This window comes from Oncorhynchus kisutch, linkage group LG4, assembly GCF_002021735.2.
Source record: "Oncorhynchus kisutch isolate 150728-3 linkage group LG4, Okis_V2, whole genome shotgun sequence".
NCBI classification, from domain to species: domain Eukaryota; kingdom Metazoa; phylum Chordata; class Actinopteri; order Salmoniformes; family Salmonidae; genus Oncorhynchus; species Oncorhynchus kisutch.
In genome coordinates this window covers 56,894,246-56,917,202 of record NC_034177.2, presented here as the reverse complement: position 1 = coordinate 56,917,202, position 22,957 = coordinate 56,894,246, and the positions used below count along the sequence as shown (strand labels likewise).

Genomic DNA, 22,957 nt, shown 5'->3' with positions numbered 1-22,957 from the left:
TCAGTTGAATTGCCCTGAGGGGTACGAACAAAGTATCCAATTCAGGAAAGTCATATTGGTTGGGAATGCTGGTGAGTTACGACTGCTCTGATATCTAAAAGTTATTTCCGGTTGAATGTAATAACACTTTTTCTTGGCTGTTAATGTAAGATTTAACACAAACTAAATACTGCGAAGTTGCTTAGGCGCTAGAAGCACGGCTGCCCTGTCTGTCGGCGCCATTAACCCATCCTGAATTCATTAGATTATTGCTGACTGTTTGAAATGCAGTGTATTTGACATTTTAATTGTACAACTCTTATTTAGAGAGCATTTCTTTTCTTGATATTGTGAATCGCCCATAAGTTTGAACTTTTTGCTGATTTATTGCCCAGCCGTAACAACAATGACAAAGTGCATAAGTGGTCACTCAATAGTAATCTTCTTGTCCCTCATTTGTTTGCATTTCTGTCCACCACTTGGTCTTCTATCCCTCAACCCAGATCCATTATTCTCTCTGCATCGATGCCTACCTGTCCACTCAAAACGTCTTGGAGAGAGTTCAGAGGTTTCTAATCTTGGTAAAGACACCATGGCTAGATGCATAATATGCATAACTGTAATTTATTTTAATTAACTTAAATCTGAACCAAAAAAAGTATGTTAATTGAATATCAGGGATATCAACACTATCCACATGTTTCAATGCAAACCAGGCTTAATAGGAGCATACTGGGCTTCTGCTGAAAAGGCAGCGTGGGAAATTCAGAAATACATATTTTTACTATTTATTTTTCACACATTAACAAGTCCAATACAGCAAATGAAAGAAACATCTTGTTAATCTACCCATCATGCCCGATTTTAAAAAGTTTTACAGCGAAAACACAACATATATTTGTTAGATCACCACCAAGTCCAAAAAAAACCACACACACCCATTTTTCCCAGCCAAAGATAGAGTAACAAAAGCAGAATTAGAGAGAAAATGAATCACTAACCTTTGATAATCTTCATCAGATGACACTCATATGACATGTTACAAAATACATTAATGTTTTGTTCAATAATATGCATAGTTATATCCACAAATCTCGGTTTACATTGGCGCCATGTTCAGAAATGCCTCCAAAATATCCGGAGTAATTACAGAGAGCCACGTCATATAACAGAAATACTCATCATAAACTTTGACGAAAGATACATGTTTTACATATAATTAAAGATACACTGGTTGTTAATGCAACCGCTGTGTCAGATAAAAAAAAACGTTACGAAAAAAGCATACCATGGAATAATCTGAGACGGCGCTCAGAAGAAATATATTTTTTCCGCCATGTTGGAGTGAACAGAAATACGAAATTACATCATAAATATTCCTTTACCTTTGATCTTTCATCAGAATGCAGTGCAAGGAATCCTAGTTCCGCAATAAATCGTTGTTCTGTTCCATAATGTCCATTACTAGTGTCCAATTAGCTTCTTTTGCTAGCACGTTTAGTTCACATGTCCAAAAGCTGGTGCTGGTACAGGAGAACTCGGATGAAAACTTCAAAAAGTTATATTCCAGGTTGAATAAACTGGTCAAACTAAGTAGAGAATCAATCTTCAGGATGTTATTATCATATATATCCAATAACGTTCCAACCGGAGCATTCGTTTTTGTCTACAGAGTAATGGAACGCAAGGCGATATAATGACTACTGTGCGTAACCAGGAACTGGCATTCTGCCAGACCAATGACTCTAATAGCTGCCATCCGGTCCCACATCACACTAAGGGCTTCATTCCACGTTCTACTGACTGTTGACATCTAGTGGAAGGCACAGGCAGTGCGAACAGATCCATATCTTATTTGGATGTGAATAGGCGATGAGTTGAAAATCAACCATGTTTGGAAGTTTGCCTGCCCTATGACTTCTGTTATACTCACAGACATAATTCAAACAGTTTTAGAAACTTCAGTGTTTCCAATCCAATAGTAATAATAATATGCATATATTAGCATCTGCGACAGAGTAGGAGGCAGTTCACTATGGGCACGTAATTCATTCAAAGTGAAAATGCTGCCCCCTATCCCTAAAAGGTTACGCTTACGAGATGCTATTTTTTTTGTAAATTTGACATTTATGTAACAATATAACAGTAAAATAAGAAAATGCATTTAAAAATGTTCCACAGCTGTCTAATTATGGAACACAACAAAATGTGGAAAAAGTCCAGGGATGTGAAGGTTTTCTGAAGGTACTGTATTTAAAATTGCACTTGTTTTCGTAATTGAAATCATAATGAAAGGTAATGACAGCAATGGTTTAGAAATGACAAAGATTCTCGCATTATTCTTTACTCTAACATTATTTAACTGGACTATTTGAACAGTGAAATTATTTCAAATGCCCATTCCTACTCTGTATTAGCCTGGTTAAACCAGACTGACCACTCAGTCTGAGTGTTCTGTCTGGTTCAACCAGGCTAACTTTTTACATTCAGACCTCATTGTAGTACAGTATTAATACCTACTGATTGTGTATCAGTACTAACTGACTGGCTTTGTGCTGTTCAGGGGAGCCCATGGACTCGCTGTGTGAGGAGGGAGGACTGCACGGCCCTGTTAAAGTCTGTCACTCTGAGGTGGCGAGTCCTGTGGTCACAGCCATTCTGACTGAGGAGGGAGACACCACACCAGCCGAGTTTGAAACCGCTAGAAAAGACCCAGTGTCTGTTCCAGACGGGAGAGGACCAGAAACAACCCCCAAACCGGGTATGTCTAAAGGCAGGAAATCAAGAGGGCTAGACAGAAGCGAGTTAATTGTGTGACCCTTCAGTGGAGAATGATCTTCTTTGATTGGTTAAATAAGCTGGAATCTCATGTCAGCTGGATCATTTGCTTGCTTACAATGTGCAAGAATATTGTGTATGTTAGGCTACATCTTCACCCTTCCAGGATCTAGCTCTCATCTAGGTTGCGTAGGTGTAAGGATGCACAACCTCTGCTCCCTGGTCTTTTCATGAAAGATGATTTATCTAGAAATAATGAATAAATGAAGTTCACCATATGGGCAGCAGGTGGGAGCAGTCACCTATGAATATAGTCGTTCTCTGTCCTGATTCTTATGAATGGAGCCGACGATTCTGCTGTAAGCCAATTTATCACAAGCTCTCCCTTCAGTTCCCCACAGTTCAGTTGCAGGATATCCTGAGACACACCACAGTGATAAATGGTAATGAATGAACAACATTGAGTGAATTAATACATATAAATACTGATCAGGTGAGGGAAGCGCTACGCATAACTGCTCATAATTCAGCTTCTGACGGTCCTTTCTCTCTGGGTATGTCCAAAATGTCTACCACCTACATATCAAAATGTATGAAATATATTTCTCACCCATCTATACACAATACCCCATAATGACAGTGAAAACATGTTTTTAGACATTTGGGCAAATTTGATTTTCTAGGTAAGCCTCTAAGAGCTTTCCACACCTGGATGTTGCTACATTTGCCCTATTTATTATTTTTTATTCCCCAAAGTTCTTCAACCTCAAATTGGTTGTTGATCATTGCTAGACTTCCATTTTCAGGTCATGCCATATATTTTCAACTCGTGTAGATTTGGGTTTTAGGTTATTGCCCCGCTGAAAGGTGACGGAATCTCCCAGTGTCTGGTGAAATTAGGATTTTGCCTGTGCTTAGCATTATTTGATATTTTTTTTTGCCCTGAAAAACTCCTCAGTCATTTAACGATTACAAGCATGCATACCCCAAACATGATGAAGCCACTACTATGCTTGAAAATATGGAGAGTGGAACTTAGTAATGTGGTGGTTTGCTTTTGCCCCGAACATAACTTTTTGTCTTGAATACAAAGGGTTAATTGCTTTGCCACATTTTTTACAGTATTACTTTAGTACCTTGTTGCAAACAGGATGCATGTTTTGGAATATTTTTTTTCTGTACAGGCTTTCATCCTTTTCCCTCTGTCAATTCTGTAACTACTGTGGAGTAACTACAATGTTGTTCCATCCTCAGTTTTATCCTATCACAGCCATTAAACTCTTAAGTCTTATAGTCCTTCCTCTCTGGTAACTTGAGTTAGGAAGGATGCCTGTATCTTCGTAGTGACTGGGTGTAACATCCAAAGTTGAATTATTAACTTCACCATGCTCAAACGGATATTAAATGTCTACTTATTTATTTTTACCAATAGGTGCTCTTTGCAAGGCACTGGAAAACCTCCCTGGTCTTTGGTCGAATCTGTTTTGAAATTCACTGCTTGACCGAGAGACCTTACAATTATCTGTATGTGTGGGCTTCAGAGATGAGGTAGTCAACATTTTTTTTAAACCGGGTGAGTCCATGCAACTTTATTATGTGACTTGTTAAGCATTACTTCTGAACTTATTTAGGCTTGCCATAAAGGGTTTGAATGCTTTAATTTGTAAAATGTTCTAAAAGCATAAATCCCCTTTCACATTATGGGGTATTGTGTGTGTGTGTGTGTGTGTGTAGGCCAATGACAACCTACATTATTATTTATTATTTTTAAATTCAATACTGTACACATACCTTTTAATGGTACTCTGTGGATATAGTTACTTGTTGTGTATTTATTCCATGTACTATTATTTTCATATTTTCTTCCACTCTGCATTGTTGGGAAGGGCCCATTAAGTAAATATGGCGTTGTTAGTTTACACCTGTCGTTTATGAAGCATGTGACAAATAACATTTGATTTGAAATAGCATCCTACTCCCTATGTAGTGCACTACTTTTGACCAGGGGCCATAGCTCTGGTCAAAAGAAGTGCACTTTATAGGGAATAGGGTGCCATTTGGGACACATTGTTCATATAAGCCCTTGGCTACACCGTGAACCAGGAAAGCCTGGTAGGGTACTATAAACCTAAACACAGATATACGCACAGACAGGGAAGATCTGTTTACCACACCTCTATGTAATGGATACAGTAGAGATGAAGACTTATGTCATGTTCCCCTCCACCTCTCAGAAAAAGCCCCCACTGAAAGTCATGTCGGGGCTGCTTGTGAAATGGCTCCCTTAGTGCACAACTTTTGACCAAGGCCCATAGAACACTACTTTCTACTTTCCCTATTGTCATGACGTTGGCCTGGAGGTAGGTTTATGACAGTCATAAATACCTCTTCTCCCCCCATGTCATGTGCCTTTGGCCAGACGGAACCCACTCCTCAGTAAATCTACCATAAAGGCCTGATTGGTGGAGTGCTGCAGAGATGGTTGTCCTTCTGGAAGGTTCTCCCATCTCCACAGAGGAACCTTGGAGCTCTGTCAGATTGACCACCCTTCTCCCCCGATTGTTCAGTTTGGCCAGGCGGCCAGCTCTTGGAAGAGTCTTGGTGGTTACAAACTTCCATTTAAGAATGATGGAGGCCACTGTGTTCTTGGGGACCTTCAAGGCTGCAGAAATGTGTTGGTACCCTTCCCCAGATCTGTGCCTCGACACAATCCTGTCTGAGCTCTGCAGACAATGGCTTTGTTTTTGCTTCGGCATGCACTGTCAACTGTGACACATTTTTTAAATGCAATAATACACGTTTTTTTGTGTATTTTTTTGTAGTGCGTTTGTGTCCCCTTACAGTCCCTGCCGGTCCATTAGTTGTTAAATCAGTTTTGCAAAGGTAATTTAGCTGATTGCTTGAGTAATTGGAGATTGGAGTAACATGCAATCATGACTCTGTATAGAACTGTGCGTTGCCATGAATTTGTTTTGGACTTGGATTTGCAAGATGGTGCCAACGGTCGCCTCGCTTCTAGTCCTTGAGAAACTATGCAGTATTTTGTTATTTTATGTATTTATTTAATTGTTAGCTCAGAGAACCTTTTAAGTGTTATCACATACAGCCGGGAAGAACTATTGGATATCAGAGCGACGTCAACTGACCAACATTATGGCCAGGAATACGACTTTCCTGAAGCGGATCCTTTGTTCGCACCACCACCCAGGGCATTTGATCTAATTCCAGAGGCCGACCCAAAACAACGTTGCCGCAGAAGAGGTAGATGGGGCGGCCTTATGGTCAGGCTTCGAAGGCATGCCCACCGCTTCCGAGTATATTACTCGCCAATGTCCAGTCTCTAGACAACAAGGTAGAGGAAATTGGGGCAAGGGTTTCTTTCGAGAGCGCCATCAGAGATTGTAACACAGTCTGTTTCACGGAAACATGGCTCTCTTGGGATATGTGGTCGATATAGCCACCTGGATTCTTTAAGCGTTGCGCCGACAGAAATAAACATCTCTCTGGGAAGGAGGAGGGCGGGGGTGTATGCTTCATGATTAATGACTCATGGTGTAAACTTAACAACATACAGGAACTCAACTCCTTTTGTTCACCTGACCTAGAATTCCTCAATCAAATGCAGACTATATCTCCCAAGACTATTCTTGTCGGTTATTGTCACTGCTGTGTATATCCCCCCCCCCCCCGTCCCTCTCAAGCCGATACCACATTGGCCCTCAAGGAACTTCACTGGACTTTATGCAAACTGGAAACTCATATCTTGAGGCTGCATTTATTGTAGCTGGGGATTTTAACAAAGGAAATTTGTTAGCATATTTTTTAAATTTGATTTCACCTTTTATTTAACCAGGTAGGCTAGTGGAGAACAAGTTCTCATTTACAACTGCGGCCTAGCCAAGATAAAGCATAGCAGTGTGAACAGACAACAGAGTTACACATGGAGTAAACAATTAACAAGTCAATAACACAGTAGAAAAAAAGAAGTCTATATACATTGTGTGCAAAAGGCATGAGGAGGTAGGTGAATAATTACAATTTTGCAGATTAACACGAGTGATAAATGATCAGATGGTCATGTGCAGGTAGAGATACTGGTGTGCAAAAGAGCAGAAAAGTAAATAAATTCTGAGAAATGTTATGGGTAGCCTCAGAGAATAATATTGATTTATATGCAGATTCTGTGAGTGAGTTTATGGAAGTGCATTGGAGATGTACCCACTGTGACTATTAAAACCTACCCTAATCAGAAACTGTGGATAGATGGTGGCATTATCGCCAAACTGAAAGCGCGAACCACAACATTTAACCATGGAAAGATGACTGGGAATATGGCTGAACACAAACAGTGTAGTTATTCCCTCCAAGGCAAGCGAAATGTCTGTATAGGGACAAAGTGGAGTCGCAATTCAACGGCTCAGACACAAGACATGTGGCAGGGTCTACATGCAATCACGGACACAGTCTTTTTCCAGACAAACTAAACACCGTTGCACACTTTGAGGATAATACAGTGTCACTGACGCAGCCTGCTACCAAGGACTGCGGGCTCTCCTTCTCTGTGGCCGTCGTGAGTAAGACATTTAAACGTGTTAACCCTCACAAGGCTGCCGGCCCATACGGCATCCCAAGCAGTGTCCTCAGAGCATGTGCAGACCAGCTGGCTGGTGTGTTTACGGACATATTCATTCTCTCCCTATCCCAGTGCCCCACATGCTTTCATATGGCCAACATTGTACCTGTACCCAAGAAGGCCAAGGTAACTGAACTAAATTACTATTGCCCTATAGCACTCACGCTGTCATGAAGTGAAGTGCTTTGAGAGACTAGTCAAGGATCCATACACCTCCACCCTAGACCCACTTCATTTTGCATACTACCCCAATAGGTCCACAGACGATGCAATCTCCTGCACACTGCCCTATCCCATCTGGACAAGAGGAATACCTATGTGAGAATGCTGTTCGTTGACAGCTCAGCATTCAACACCGTAGTACCATCTAAGCTCATTAAACTTGAGGCCCTGGGTCTCAACCACATCCTGTGCAATTGGGTCCTGGACTTCCCGATGGGCCGCCCCCAGGTGGTGAAGGTAGGAAACATCACCCCTTCGCCGATCCTCAACACTGGGGCCTTACAAGGGTGCATGCTCAGCCCCCTCCTGTTCTCCCTGTTTACCCATGACTGCGTGGCCATGCACACTTCCAACTCAATCAAGTTTGCAGACGACACAACAACGACGAGACGGCCTACAGGGAGGAGGTGAGGGCCCTTGGCGTGTGGTGTCAGGAAAACAACGTTCCTCAGTGTCCACATCACGGACAAACTGAATGGTCCATCCACACAGACAGTGTGTTGAAGAAGGCGCAATAGCGCCTCTTCAACCTCAGGAGGCGGAAGAAATTGGGCTTGTCACCTAAAGCACTCTAAAAATTTTACAGGTGCAAAATTGAGTGCATTGTGTCAGGCTGTATCACTGCCTGGTATGGCAACTGCCCTCCAGGACACCTACAACACCCTAAGGCCTAAAAGATTTTCAAAGACAAGAACCACCCGAGCCACTGCCTGTTCACCTCGCTACCATCCAGAAGGCGAGGTCAGTACAGGTGCATCGAAGCTGGGACCGAGAGACTGAAAAACAGCTATCAACCCCATCACACTGTTCAATAGCCATCACTAGCCGGCTTCCACCTGGTTACGCAACCCTGCACCTTAGAGGATTCTGCCCTGTATACATAGACATGGAACTGGCCACTTTTTAAAATAATGGAACACTAGTCACTTTAATAATGTTTACGTACTGCTTTACTCATCTCATATGTATATACTGTATTCTATTTTACTGTGTTTTAGTCAATGCCACTCCGACATTGCTCGATCAAATATTTCTTAATTGCTTTCTTACATATCTGATGTTATAGAAGCTTCCATTGAAGAACACTTGGTTGTATTGGATAAATAACTACACATGCAATAAATATACATGCCAACACTGCTGCAAGGCTAGAGGCTAGCACAGAGGGATGACGCAGCAACAAAACGACCTCTTCTACTGGGAAACATTAAATCGTGTGTGGGTGGTACGAGAGAAAATCAGTCTGTTTTCCTGTGCTTGTATTACTAGGCTACTTAATGAAAAGTGTTTGTGTGGCTAAGGGGGCAGGGAGAGTGCTATAGATTTGATGAAGTGTTAACTGCTGGAGTGGGAGACTCTGTCTTCCACATCTGTCATTTTCTTTACCAAGGCTGCATGCTCTGTCCTCGAGTACCTCTTTGTGTGTGTGACTGAGAAATGCCTATCTGTGTGTGTGTGTGTGTGTGTGTCAAAGAGAAGGGGTAAATTGTCTAGCGACATGTGTCATGTGACAGAGGGAAAGTAAGGTTGAAGTCGGAAGTTTACATACACCTTAGCCAACTACATTTAAACAAATTTTTTTTTTTTTACAATTCCTGGCATTTAATCCTAGTAGAAATTCCCTGTCAGTCAGGATCACCATTTTATTTTAAGACTGAAATGTCAGAATAATAGTAGAGAATTATTTATTTCAGCTTTTATTTCTTTCATCAAACTTCATAGGAAGTTTACATACTAATTGAGTGTATTTGGTAGCATTGCCTTTAAATTGTTTAACTTAGGTCAAACATTTCGGGGAACCTTCCACAAGCTTCGCACAATAAGTTGGGTGAATTTTGACCCATTCCTCCTCACAGAGCTGGTGTAACTGAGTCACACTTTTTCAGTTCTGCAACACATTTTCTACGGGAGTGAGGTCAGGGCTTTGTGATGACCACTCAAATACCTTGACTTTGTTGTCCTTAAGCCATTTTGCCACAACTTTGGAAGTATGCTTGGGATTATTGTCCATTTGGAAGACCCATTTGCGACCCAACTTTAACTTCTTTGGGGTAGGGGGCAGTATTGGGAATTTTGGATGAAAAGTGTGCCCAAACTAAGCTGCCTGCTACTCAGCCATAAAAGCTAGAATATGCATATGATTAATAGAAAACACTCTGAAGTCTCTCTAAAACGGTTTGAATGATGTCTGTGAGTATAACAGAACTCATATGGCATGCAAAAACCTGAAGAAATCCAACCAGGAAGTGGGAAATCTGAGGTTTGTAGTTTCTCAACTCAGCCCCAAACCAATATCCCACTGTGTATTTGATATGTTGCACTTCTGATGGCTTCCACTGGATGTCAACAGTGTTTAGAAACTGGTTTGAGGGTTCTACTATAAAGGAGGGGTGGCAGGGTAGCCTAGTGGTTAGAGCATTGGACTAGTAACCGAAAGGTTGCAAGTTCGAATCCCCGAGCTGGCAAGGTACAAATCTGCCCCTGAACAGGCAGTTAACCCACTGTTCCTAGGCCGTCATTGAAAAGAAGAATTGGTTGTTAACTGACTTGCCTAGTTAAATAAAGATAAAATTAAATTAAATAAGAGCTCTGAGTAAGTGGTCTGGCAGAGTGCCACAGCCTCAGTCGCGCACTCACGTGAAAGGTAGCTACGTTCCACTTCATTTCTGAAGACAAAGGAATTGTCAGGTTGGAGTATTATTGAAGATTTATGTTAGGATGGTTTTTAAAGATTAATTCTAAACATCATTTGACATGTTGCTACGAACTGTAACAAACTTTTAAACTTTTCGTCTGCTCCTAGTCATGAATGTGGATTACTGGACTGAACGCGCAAACAAAATGAGCTATTTTGACATGAATTATGGACATTACCGAAGAAAACAAACATTTATTGTGGAACTGGGATTACTCGGAGTGCATTCTGATGAAGATCATCTAAGGTAAGTGAATATTTATAATGCTATTCTGACATCTGACTCCAACATGGCGGATATCTGTTTGGCTTGATTTGGGCTCTGAGCGCCCAAATCTATATTTCTGCTTTTTGTGACTCCTTTCTTTGGTTGGAAAATGGCTGAATGCTTTCTGTGACTAGTTGCTGACCGAACATAATATGTTTTGCTTTCGCCGAAAAGCGTTTTTGAAATCGGACACTATGGTTGGATTAACTTCTTGACGCTACCCATCCCTTACGCGGGATAATTGGAATCCGCAACCGCTGAATAGCATAGCGCCACAGTCAAATAATATTACAAAAAATATTCATATTCATAATATCACAAGTGCAATATTGTAAAACACAGTTTAGTCTTTTGTTTATCCACCTGTCGTTTCAGATTTTGAAATGATTCTTTACAGCGAAAGCAATCCAAGCGTTTGTAAATTTATCGATTGCATGACAAAACATTAAGTACACTTAGCATCAGGTAGCTTGGTCACAAATCAGAAAAGCAATCAAAAAAATAATTTACCTTTGATCTTCGGATGTTTTCACTCACGAGACTCCCAGTTACACAACAAATGTTCCTTTTGTTCCATAAAGATTAATTTTTATATCCAAAATACCTCGGTTTGTTTGGCGCGTTATGTTCAGAAATCCACAGGAAAGAGCGGTCACGACAGCGCAGACAATTCCAAATAGTTTCCATTATGTCCACAGAAACATGTCAACGTTTTTTTATTATATAATCTATAATATTGTCAACTGCAAATGTCTTTCACAGTAGGAGAGGGAAAAGCAATACCTATCCAAACTCTGTTGCGCGAGCAAAACTCATGTGACCACTCGTTCTGGCAAAATAAAAGCCTGAAAATATCTCAAGACTGACACCTTGAGGAAGCGCTAGGAAAAGGAATTTGGTTGATATCCCTTTAAATGGAGCAATGGGAGGCTATGGAACATGGAGTTTTCAAAATAGAAGCCACTTCCTGGTTTGATTTTTCTCAGGGTTTCCCCTGCAATATCAGTTCTGTTATACTCCCAGACAATATTTTGACAGTTTTGGAAACTTTAGTTTTCTATCCTAATCTGCCGATTTATATGCATATTCTAGCATCTGGTCCTGAGAAATAGGGTGTTTACTTTGGGAACATAAAAATAGTGCCACCCAGCTTCAAGAGGTTAACAAGAATTTTATCTTTTAAAATGGTGTAAAATACCTCTGAGGAATTTTAATTATTGTATTTCTGTTTTGAATTTGGCGCCCTGCATTTTCACTGGCTGTTGAGGTGGGACGCTAGCTTACCTAGAGGTTAACTTCCTGACTAAAGTCTTGATGTTGCTTCAGTATATGGACATAATTTTCCTGCCTCATGATGCCATCTATTTTGTGAAGTGCACCAGTCCCTCCTGCAGCAAAGCACCCCCACAACATGACGCTGCCACCCCGTGCTTCACGGTTAGGATGGTGTTCTTCGGCTTGCAAGCCTCCCCCTTTATCCTCCAAACATAACGATGATAATTATAGCCTAACAGTTCCATTTTTGTTTCATCAGACCAGAGTACATTTCTCTAAAGTACGATCTTTGTCCCCATGTGCAGTTGCAAACCGTAGTCTGCCTTTTTATGGCGGTTTTGGAGCAGGGGCTTCTTCCTTGCTGAGCGGCCTTTCAGGTTATGTCGAAATAGGACTAGTTTTACTGTTGATATAGCTACTTTTGTACCTGTTTCCTCCAGCATCTTCACAGGGTCCTTTGCTGTTGTTCTGGGATTGATTTGCACTTTTCTCACCAAAGTACGTTCATCTCTAGGAGACAGACCTTCCTAAGCGGTATAATGGCTGCGTGGTCCCATGGTGTTTACTTGCTTACTCTTGTTTGTACAGATGAACATGGTACCTTCAGGCGTTTGGAAATTGCTCCCAAGGATAAACCAGACTTGTGGTCTACAATTTCTTGTGGTCTTTATTTTTTTTTGGGGGGGGGGGGGGGGGGGGGGGGGGGGGGGTTGCCATGATGTCAAGCAAAGAGGCACTGAGTTTTTGAAGGTAGGCAGGTACACCTCCAATTGACTCAAATGATGTCAATTTGCCTATCAGAAGCTTCTAAAGCCATGACACAATTTTCCAAGCTGTTTAAAGGCACAGTCAACTTAGTGTTTGTAAACTTCTGACCCACTGGAATTGTGATACAGTGAATTATAAGTGACATAATCTGTAAACAATTGTTGGAAAAATGACTTGTCATGCACAGAGTTGATGTCCTAACCGACTTGCCAAAACTATAGTTTAACAAGAAATTTGTTGAGTGGTTAAAAAACTAGTTTTAATGACGCCAACCTCGGTGTATGTAAACTTCCGACTTCAACTGTAGGTCCTTGAAATAGAAATGTAAGTGCTTAAGTCTTTGCGTTTGACTTGCCAATGTCTGTATGAACCCTGTATTAGCTTCTTGTTTGGCTCGCAAATGAAAGATAAAATCAATAGATATTGAAATTATGCACGTGTCATTTGCTTTCCTGTCAGATCTTGTCCCAGGCCGGTATTTTTTTTTCATTTGGACCAGTAGCTTTCAGTTGGCTCTGGCCCGGTGTGACACTGGCAAATTTACCTGCATGTCATGCCCTGCGGTGCACTTAGGGCCTATATGTCTACCTCGTTGTGTAGCCGTTAGCGACGCTAATGATGGCCTTTTTAGTTTTTGGGTAGATAGAAAGGCAATTGAAAAGTAACTTCAAAGTTGCCTTTGCCTACCTGGTAGAATCATGCGTATTTGCAGCAATCCAGTGGCCATTCGTTTTCAAAACAATCACAAGTTCGGCACAGATACACCGCTAGCCAAACACAACTGAGCACCTGAATAAAGGGTAACCTGAAGGGAATTCTCCCCTCTAGAGGATTTTGCCAAAAAGAAAACCATGATCATTTGAAATCTGTAACAAATAGATTTTGTACTTTTTGAAGTCCCTTTTCTTTGCTGTTACAGTAAATGTATCCAATTCAATGTAAGAACACAAGGGCATGCACATTTTAAAAGATGCCTAGTCATTATTAGCCTGATTCTGTAGGGAATGCAAGCACATTATGGGACACAGGCCAAGGCCTTGTTTCACAAAACCTTTAACACTAGAACTGCTGGGCCTCAATGGACTATATAAAAAATTATAATTTAGCTGGTTTTATGAAGGAATTGGTAAACATTAGAATACAATTTGTATTTTTATTTCAAATAACACTAGCATTTTCATTCGTTTCTTTTGGTTAACAAAATCAATGCAATAACACAATGCCAAAATTCAGGTGTTTGATAAAAAATAAAAATAAATGTAATGGAGTGCCTTTGTTACAACTATGAAACAAAGCATATGTGTTGAAACATGGTAACAGCTTATTTTTATAACCCTAATATTTAAAAAAATACACCAACCACTATGACACAGTCAAAAGACGAGCGGTCAAATTATAAAAAGAAAAGTATCATAAACATAAGCGCCAAGTGGCCTTGATAAATAGTGAAACTGCACAAAAGCAATAAGGGTATTATAATGAATATAAGTGTTAATATGACAGCAGTCAGTCAATTGTCAGCTTGTGCTTGTGTTCATCGTCATGCAATGGTATCAGTTGGATTTCCTTTAGCTGTTATCCCTTGTCCTAACAGTTGACAAAACGTTCAGAACTTTCACTTGCTTTACGCACTACATACCTTTTTTGTTTGTTGTGCTTAATAGTATCAGGTTTTCTTTGTCCCTGTGTCTTGTCATTCTTCAACACCGTTGCTGTGCAGGTGCCTTATTTTGGACAGAGGGAGGAAGCTCCCGTCTCACTTTGTTCATGAGACTTGAGACCGGTCAGACTTGTTCGCCAATGACAGTGACGTGAAGAAATTGTCCATGGTGAGATGGCTCCCCTTGCCAACATAAGGTTCCACAAGCCTCATCACGTCATTCTCAGACACTCGCACCTGCTGCCTGATGTGGATATTTTCCCAGATATTGAGAGCCTTTCAACATGTAAAAATATGCACGCTCTCGCTGTGAAGCCTACTCCAAGTAGGATGGAGTACTCCAAGTAGAACAGAGTAGACTGATAAGACTGCTTTGATTCGGGGAACTCCTATAGGGGATGAACCATTTTAAAATTAGGCCTATAATTTAGACGGATAAATACAATGGAATGTTATTTATTTTAAAATGTACCTTTTATTTAACTAGGCAAGTCAGTAAAGAACAAATTCTTATTTTCAATGACGGCCTAGGAACAGTGGGTTAACTGCACGTTCAGAGGCAGAACGACAGATTTGTACCTTGTCAGCTCAGGGATTTGAACTTGCAACCTTCCGGTGACTAGTCCAACGCTCTAACCACTAGGCTACCCTGACTCGCCCTGTTCTTCGTTCACAATTGGTGATAACATAATTATGCATTCTTCGCTCCCCAGCGCTCAACTCTCCCATTCTCCCATCATACTTATTTATTTAATCTGTAATGTGTGAAATTAGTTCGCTATGGTTTAAGTTCAGTTTCGAGGCAATTGTCGGGGTGATTATCAACTGGGCACTGCACTCTCAGCTGTAGGAAGAGGGAGCAGTGTAGGCCTTAGTGTTGGGATGAGAGGCAACGGGAAAACCGTTCAAGATGACGACATGCCCTCTTAAAACTGGTTATTACTCCAGTTCTATGTGTGATATTAAGATTCTAACAACGGCAGTGTGTTACATAGACGGCAGTGTGTTACAAAGCTTTACTGGTTCTCGTTGAAAAAAAACTATATTTTTGTACCTTATTTAATACTAGAACTGTCATAGGCCAACGGCCACTGATGCTTCATTTTTGTAATTATAATTTTTGAAATAAGCCAAAAGAAAAAAACTATGTCCTACTCCTTCCTTGACTTTTCCTAAATGGTTGTATTTTACATCAGAATTTTGGAATCACAAACAGGAATAGGTGTGAAAATAATTTTCTAACTTAACCCACCAAGACAATATGCTGTAGGACGTTGGTACCTATTGCTAACTTAACCCACCAAGACAATATACGGTAGGACGTTGGTACCTAGCCGGGCGCTAATGCCTCCCTCTCTCTCCTCACTGAATGAATGACAAATAGATGAATGGGCAATAATCATTCACCTTCACAATTTCATTTAAAGATGTGCTTTTATGGGACTTTTATTTACTGTAACTCTATTACTAATCAAATTTATTTTAAGGGAAATGAAAACATGCTAAATGTTGCAGTAGGCCTTGAATGCAAACCATATCCTTGACTCTATCCAACTTGATGAGCATGGAGAAAAAATTATGCCTGCACAGCCTGCCCATCGAAACTATATCTCAACTAATTTCACACATAATAAGAGTTAGCCTATAGACAAGATTTAAATTGAAAATCATCAGATGGAAAATATTGTCAGTTGTAAATTGTATATGGAGATGGACTCATCTTGTAAATTATAGATGCAGGGAAAGGATAATCATTTTATCAAACCCTCCTTCAGTCACATGCAGGTAAAACATTTTGAATTTGATATACAATGCATTCGGAAAGTATTCAGACCCCGTGATTTCAATTTTTATTTTTTTACGCTACAGGCTTTTTCAAAAATTTGCACACAATACCCCATAATGACAAAGCAAAAAACAATGTATTTTTAATGTTAGCAGATGTATTGATAAAATATACCTTCTTTACCTAAATATTCAGACCCTTTGCTATGAGACTTGAAATTGAGCACACAAAACACATCTGTCTATATTAGGTCCCATAGTTGACAGTGCGTGTCAGAGTAAAACCCAAGCCATGAAGTCTAAGGAATTGCTGCAGCATTGAAGTGGCCTCCATCCTTCTTTAATGGAAGCTTTTTGGAACCACCAAGACACTTCCTAGAGCTGTCCACCCAGCTAAACTGAGCAATCGGGGGAGAAGGTCCTTGGTCAGGGAGGTGACCAAGAACCCGATAGCCACTCTGACAGAGATCCAGAGTTCCTTTGTGGAGATGTGAAAACCTTCCAGAAGGACAACTATCTCTTCAGCACTCCACCCATCGGGCCTTTATGGTAGAGTGGCCAGACGGAAGCCACTCCTCAGACAGCCCGCTTGGAGTTTGCCAAAGGCACCTAAAGGACTCTGACCATGAACAACAAGATTCTCTGGTCTGATGAAACTAAGATTGAACTCTTTGGCCTGAATACCAATCATCACGTCTGGAGGAAACCAGGCACCATCCCTTCCAACAGGGCAACGACCCTAAGCACACAGCCAAGACAACTCAACATTGGCTTTGGGACAAGTCTCTAAATGTCCTTGAGTGGCCCAGCTAGAGCCCGGACTTGAACCCGATCGAACATCTCTGGAGAGACCTGAACATAGCTGTGCAGCTACCCATCCAACCTGATAGTTCTTGAGGGTCTGCAGAGAAGAATGGGAGAAACTCTCCAAATACAGGTGTGTCAAGCTTGTGGCGTCATACCCAAGAAGACCGTAATCACTGCCAAAGGTGCTTCAACAAAGTTGAGTAAAGGGTCTGAATACTTATGTAAATGTGTTTTCATTTGAATAAGTTTACTAAATAAAATAAAAATGTGTAGATTGAGATTTTATTTAACCCATTTTAGAATAAGGTTGTGCTGTAACAAAATGTGGAAAAAGTCAAGGGGCCTGAATACTTTCCAAATGCATTGTAGTATCAGAATGTACATATTTTGCCGTTTCTATTACCTTTGTCAAATAACACTCATAATTCAAGAGGTGCAGCTCTATTTTAACTTTTTCCCAAAAATATCTGTGCTGTCCATGCATTCGGCACATGACACCTCCCGCGGCAGCATTCATCTGGCTACTAAGCAAAAACGAACACATAAATATAACATATGCTATTTCTTTATGTAATTCATGAGCTGGTCCTTTTGTTGAAGAATGCAGCAAAATAATTTCACCTGTGCACCTGGCTGATTTTTATATTATCTTTTTCATTTCTACTTTGTCAAAAGCTGTAACTGGACTTTATTCATTACTATTACTCTATTACTAATCGATTCTACAAATAAATGTGATCAAATGAATTACACTGTTTTTATTGTAAGGGAAACAAAAATAGGTTATCGGCCTACGTTTTTTTTTCCCCCTAGGAATTTGTAGGATTATACAGAACATATCCTTTACTCTATCTAAACAAATAACTCATTTAAATATAATTCCAGTTATTCATGCAATCCTTTTAAAATGGTTTATGCACTATCAAGCGATTGTGTTTATGTTTGCTGCACCTTGCTTGTTGATATGCAAATGCTTAAGACGATTCTTCAAAAATAAAGTTATTGGATGTTCTTAATTCCAACATGGCTCAACCCTTGTCTTAAACTCACGGAAGTGAGGAAAATAAGCTAATGAAAGCAATTGAACATGTTTAGTTGACTCACAAACTTAGTCTAAAAGTTTCAGTATTGATTATTTTTAAATCCAAGTATATTTGTTTTGTCAGTAAGAAATGTGCTAAAATGATTGCCCTTACTAGCTAGCTCATTGCTTCGCAACAATCATGATCTTAAAAATATAGTTAAGTTCATAAAATCCTACATTAAGAAGAAATGTTTTAGGAATTGCACTTACAGATGATCTTAAACTTATTTAAAAATATATATATATTTTAAGCTTTTTTTGTGAATCTGGGTCCAGGTCATGATCAATTATATATATTTATTTTTAATTAAATATTGCTGTGACCAAAACCACGTGAAAAAATTGGTAGCAGTAAAAAAAGAAAAATGTAGAACCCTGCTATGTGTTTGGATCAGTCAGTCTTCAGTCTGAACAGAGGCCAGAACCCGATATGTGACTGCTCAATCTGACTGTGTTTAGTTTATACTTATTTGGAGGGAAACCATTTGACCGCGCTGTCACTCCTGCTCTCTGTTTATCTCCTGCTCGGAAATGTTCTCTCTTTAGTCACAGGATACGGAGAGAATTTGAGGATATACAAGGGAAGGAGGTAATGCTTTCTCCTCAGTCATCTGACTGAGACACATCGTTTTCTGTTTGTCTCTGGGAGAATGTGAATTGGATCAGCTTCACAATGGTGCTACCTTACAGAGTTCTGTTGAAGCTACTGTAGACTTTCATTGCAAAAGTGTTTAAATCAATTATTCGGTGATGTGAATATACTTAGTGTAGTTTTATCTAAAAAGTACAACTTTAAATGTTTTACCATTATGAAATTCACAATGGATGGTCCTTTTGTTCCTCCTCTGAGGAGCCTCCACTGCCTCGCATCCTCTCGCCACTATCCCCGCCTCCTTCTCAAAACCCATTAGAAGAGGTCAGAGGGGACGGACCTCTAGCTTTCTCATCCAATGGGATTTGAGGAGAGAGGCTATGAGGAGTATGCCATTCAGATCTTCCCTCCCTCTTTTTCTTGCTTTCTCACGCTCTCTCCTTCGTTTCACTTTGTCTCATAACTTGGTGTCTATTGTCTAGAGTCTAGACACAGAATCACTCAACCTGCCCCATAGCATTAGCACCCAGACAACTGCAAAGTTAACCGTGACTGAGGGATTTATCTATGGTCTCTCGGGGTCCTGATTGAGTTCAGATAAGCTCACAACTCTTACCTCAATGAATGATTTACAGAAAAGTGTGTAGCCCTCAAGTCAAAGTACCGCCCATATAGATACTGAAGGGAGTGTACAGTTCATAGTATGTAGAGACATTAGTTAGTATGTGTATGTGTAGGTCTATGCTGAAGGCTGAGGATCATCCACCCAGTTTTGACACACGGTCATATTAGTTAGTGCGCACACTAGTAAAATGCTTTGCAACAGAAAATAAACTAATCTTCTGATTGGACACGTTTTTAGGTAGTCCTTGTTTCAGTTATTTTTCTTCCGTTTGACTAGTGAATATGACCCTGGTTCTGGTTCCTGACACTAGTACTTGCCCTCTCCTCCTGCGGGTCTCCGATATGACATTCGCCAATCAAGAGTGCTTTTGGTGGCGGCTTGCAGAAGGCCAGGTGGGGAGGGATGGGGTTACTGGAGCTGCATTGCGCAATATATGCGTGCGTCAAGTTGACAGAGTAGTCCGTCTGTCTCGGTCCTCTGTCATGTAGATGCAACAGACTTCTGTAAAGAATGGGGTTTGTGTGTCACTTTTCATAGTAGGTCTGGAAGAAGATCCAGTTTCCTTACAGTACTCTCTTCTCCTATCCTGTTTAAGCTGTATCAGCCTGGTTTGTATGTTTGTCTCTAAGACACTGCTCTTGTGATTGTAGTGTGCTGCCTCTGATGTCAGCAACAGACACACACCTCTGCCTAAGATCCAGTACTCTGTGTGGAGCAGCTACTGACATGCTGGAAATCTGAACGCTGTTTCCCATCAGAACCTGCAGCCCTGTTCAAACCATCCAGCACAACACCATTGTGTATACTTCTGGCCCCTCTTTGGACACTGTATTAACTAACCTCCAGACGAGCTTCAATGCCATACAACTCTCCTTCCGTTGCCTCCAACTTCTCTTAAACGCAGGGAAAACTAAATGCATGCTATTCAACCGATCCCTGCCCGCACCTGCTCGCCCGTCCAGCATCACTACTCTGGGCGGCTCTGACTTAGAATACGTGGACAACTACAAATACCTAGGTGTCTGGTTAGACTAAACTCTGCCAATGACTGGAACGAACTGCACAAAAATCACTGAAGCTTGAGACCCATATCTCCCTCACTAGCTTTAAGCACCAGCTGTCAGAGCAGATCACTGCACCTGTACATAGCCCACCTGTAAACAGCCCATCTACCTACCCCATCCCCATACAGTATTTATTTATTTGTCTTGCCCCTTTGCACCCCGGTATCTCTACTTGCACATTCATCTTTTGCACATCTACCATTCCAGTGTTTTTAAATTGCTATATTGTAATTTCTTCGCCACATGGTCTATTTATTGCCTTAACTCCCTTATCTTACATCATTTGCACTCACTGTACATAGACTTTTTTTGTTTTCTTTTGTTCTGCTGTATTATTGACTATGTTTTGTTTATTCCATGTGTAACTCTGTTTGTGTCGAATTGCTATGCTTTATCTTGGCCAGGTCGTAATTGCAAATGAGAACTTGTTCTCAACTAGCCTACCCGGTTAAATAAAGGTGAAATAAAAATAAATAAATACACAGTCATATATGGTCATGATCTTCGTCATTTGATTGGAAACTCCCCAGAGGCAGAGGACCTTCTATCTCCTAAGTTGATACCCCTTCATTTGAAACCAAAGGTGTCCACAAAAAGCCAAGAGATCACTTGCAGTCAACAAACACAACCCATGCTGTTTTATAGGTTCTCGTGCGGTGATGTCATGTATTGCGGAAGGGGGGAAAAATAGAAAACGACATCCATGTAGATCTGTTTTTTTTTTTTTTTTTGTGTGTTGGCGCATGCGTGTGGAGGCTACGCTAAATCAAACAAGGCAATCCGACTTCCCCTGAGGGGAGCAAAGCCATTGGAAACATGGCCTCACACCCACAAAACATCCCCAAATGTGGGACTCATCATCAATGGCAACATCGTTTAAAAGTAACCACCTCTTTCTCACTCCCACACTACCGTGTTAATAAACCTCATGCAGAAGTCTTGCCTGTTCCATAAGGCTGTAGTTTAGTTCCCCCCCCCCTCTCTTTCGAGCTCTTTTACACAATTATTTTATATTGAACAGTTTTGGAAATGCCATACCCCAAGCTTGTTTTTGGAGCGAAAAAGGATTACGATGTGGTGTTAACATCCTGAAGTTCTCGCACCCTTGGAAAGGAAACTTGTGCTCCCATCTATACCATTCTAGTTTCTAACAATAGTATTTATTCTCTCCCTCCCACCCGCTCTTTGTTTTCCCATTTTTCTCCCGCTCTCCATCCCACTCTTCTCCATCTCTCTCCTCCCCTTCAGGGGTAGGAGCGGACCCCGGCAGGCCGTTGTGTAGGAAAGCCAAGGAACTGAGGAAGGCTCGCCGGCTGCAGAAGGAGCAGAAAAGACAGGTGGGGGGTGGAGTCCCGGCCTCTGCGACCTCTATCCCCGCCCCGCCCGTCCAGCTCAACCAACCCAAAGCCCTGGAGGAGTTCATCAACGAATCTCTGCCCGATAGTCCTCTGCACCGCCTCGAGGTAAGCGAGAGAGGGGTTCAGGTCTACAGCTACTTCCTAGCCCCTACTCATTCAATGTCTACAGATCTGAAGGAACCGGATGGGTGTAAGTAATACAGTGATGGCGCCACCTAGCCTTCCAGTGGCTTTAGGTGAGTTTCCTCTATATTGCTTTACGTCTATCCACTTCCAAAGGATCTACCGCCAGACCCGGCCAGAGAGAGGCCTCTATCGGCTTCCCTAACCCAGTGACTTCACCATGCGTGCCTGTGGGGTGAATGGTACGGCCAGAGACCAAGTGGAAAATCCAGCACTTCACGACACAAACTCAACCAAATGGTAGCCTGACCACACACACGGGTCAGGCTACCCCAAGTAATCACATTCAAACGACTGCAGAGCTCTGCATTGTTTATAAGAGATGTAAATGTACTTTTGGCTCTGGGATGTACTGCAGGCAGGGCTACATCCCAAATGGCACCCTATTCCCCATAACCTATAGTGTATTACTTTTGACCAAAGCTCTAATGGGCCCTGGTCAAAAGTAGTGCACTATGAAGGGAATATAGTTCCATTTGGAACACAAGCCCAGATAAAAATAAAAATATATCCCTTTCCAGTATAAGGTGAAGTTTTGGTCCATCCTCTTGACTTTCGCTGAGGTTGGTAGTCTAGAGTGATGTCAGCTTTTGATTAAGCTAGACCTTGAGACGAGCTATTCATTCACTGACTGGCACTGAGCTCCCATCAGACTCCTCTCCCAATCAGCTCATCTTAGCTGATTAGATTACTTCTATTGGCTGTGATGTTTACTCATTCAATTTCCTTAAGTGGATGTACGTACACACAAAGTCGAGCCACCCAATTGAAGGTTAATTTGTTGTTTGGCAATTGAAGATGATTGAAAGGCTCATGTGTTTTGAAACACGAGTTTGTAGGCCTAAAGCATGCCGATGGGCTGCAATCAATGCTAGGAATTGGGATGTTTAAGATTCTGATGATATGGAGATAATTGAATCTGGGTTTTGCCATTTACACCACTCTTTATGACTTTGAGAGTCTTAGACTTCAGCAGGAGCCAGTTCAGGATGATCTAACATACCAGAAAGTTCAGAATTAGATAGAAGTGAATTGAGTCGAGCACATCTAACTGCCTGTCATGTAGAATAGGGATCGTGCAAGTCTGCTCTATTTATTCTATTTCTATCGACAACATTCTATCAGAATGTTTCATATCACCAAATACACCCCAGTTCAGATTTGCTGTGGAGCTACAGGGG

The 22,957-nt window shown here is 41.1% G+C and overlaps 1 protein-coding gene across 3 annotated transcripts in view; it reads left to right on the top strand.

Annotated features, from left to right (window-relative positions):
- Nucleotides 1-22,957, top strand: part of ate1 (arginyltransferase 1) — a 185,337-nt gene that overhangs the window by 23,994 nt on the left and 138,386 nt on the right. For all 3 annotated transcript variants that reach the window (XM_020481341.2, XM_020481340.2, XM_031823250.1), the window contains exons 5-6: nucleotides 2,543-2,740; nucleotides 21,484-21,698. In XM_020481341.2, the coding sequence (XP_020336930.1) occupies nucleotides 2,543-2,740; nucleotides 21,484-21,698 (413 nt within the window). The remainder of the gene's footprint in view (nucleotides 1-2,542; nucleotides 2,741-21,483; nucleotides 21,699-22,957) is intronic.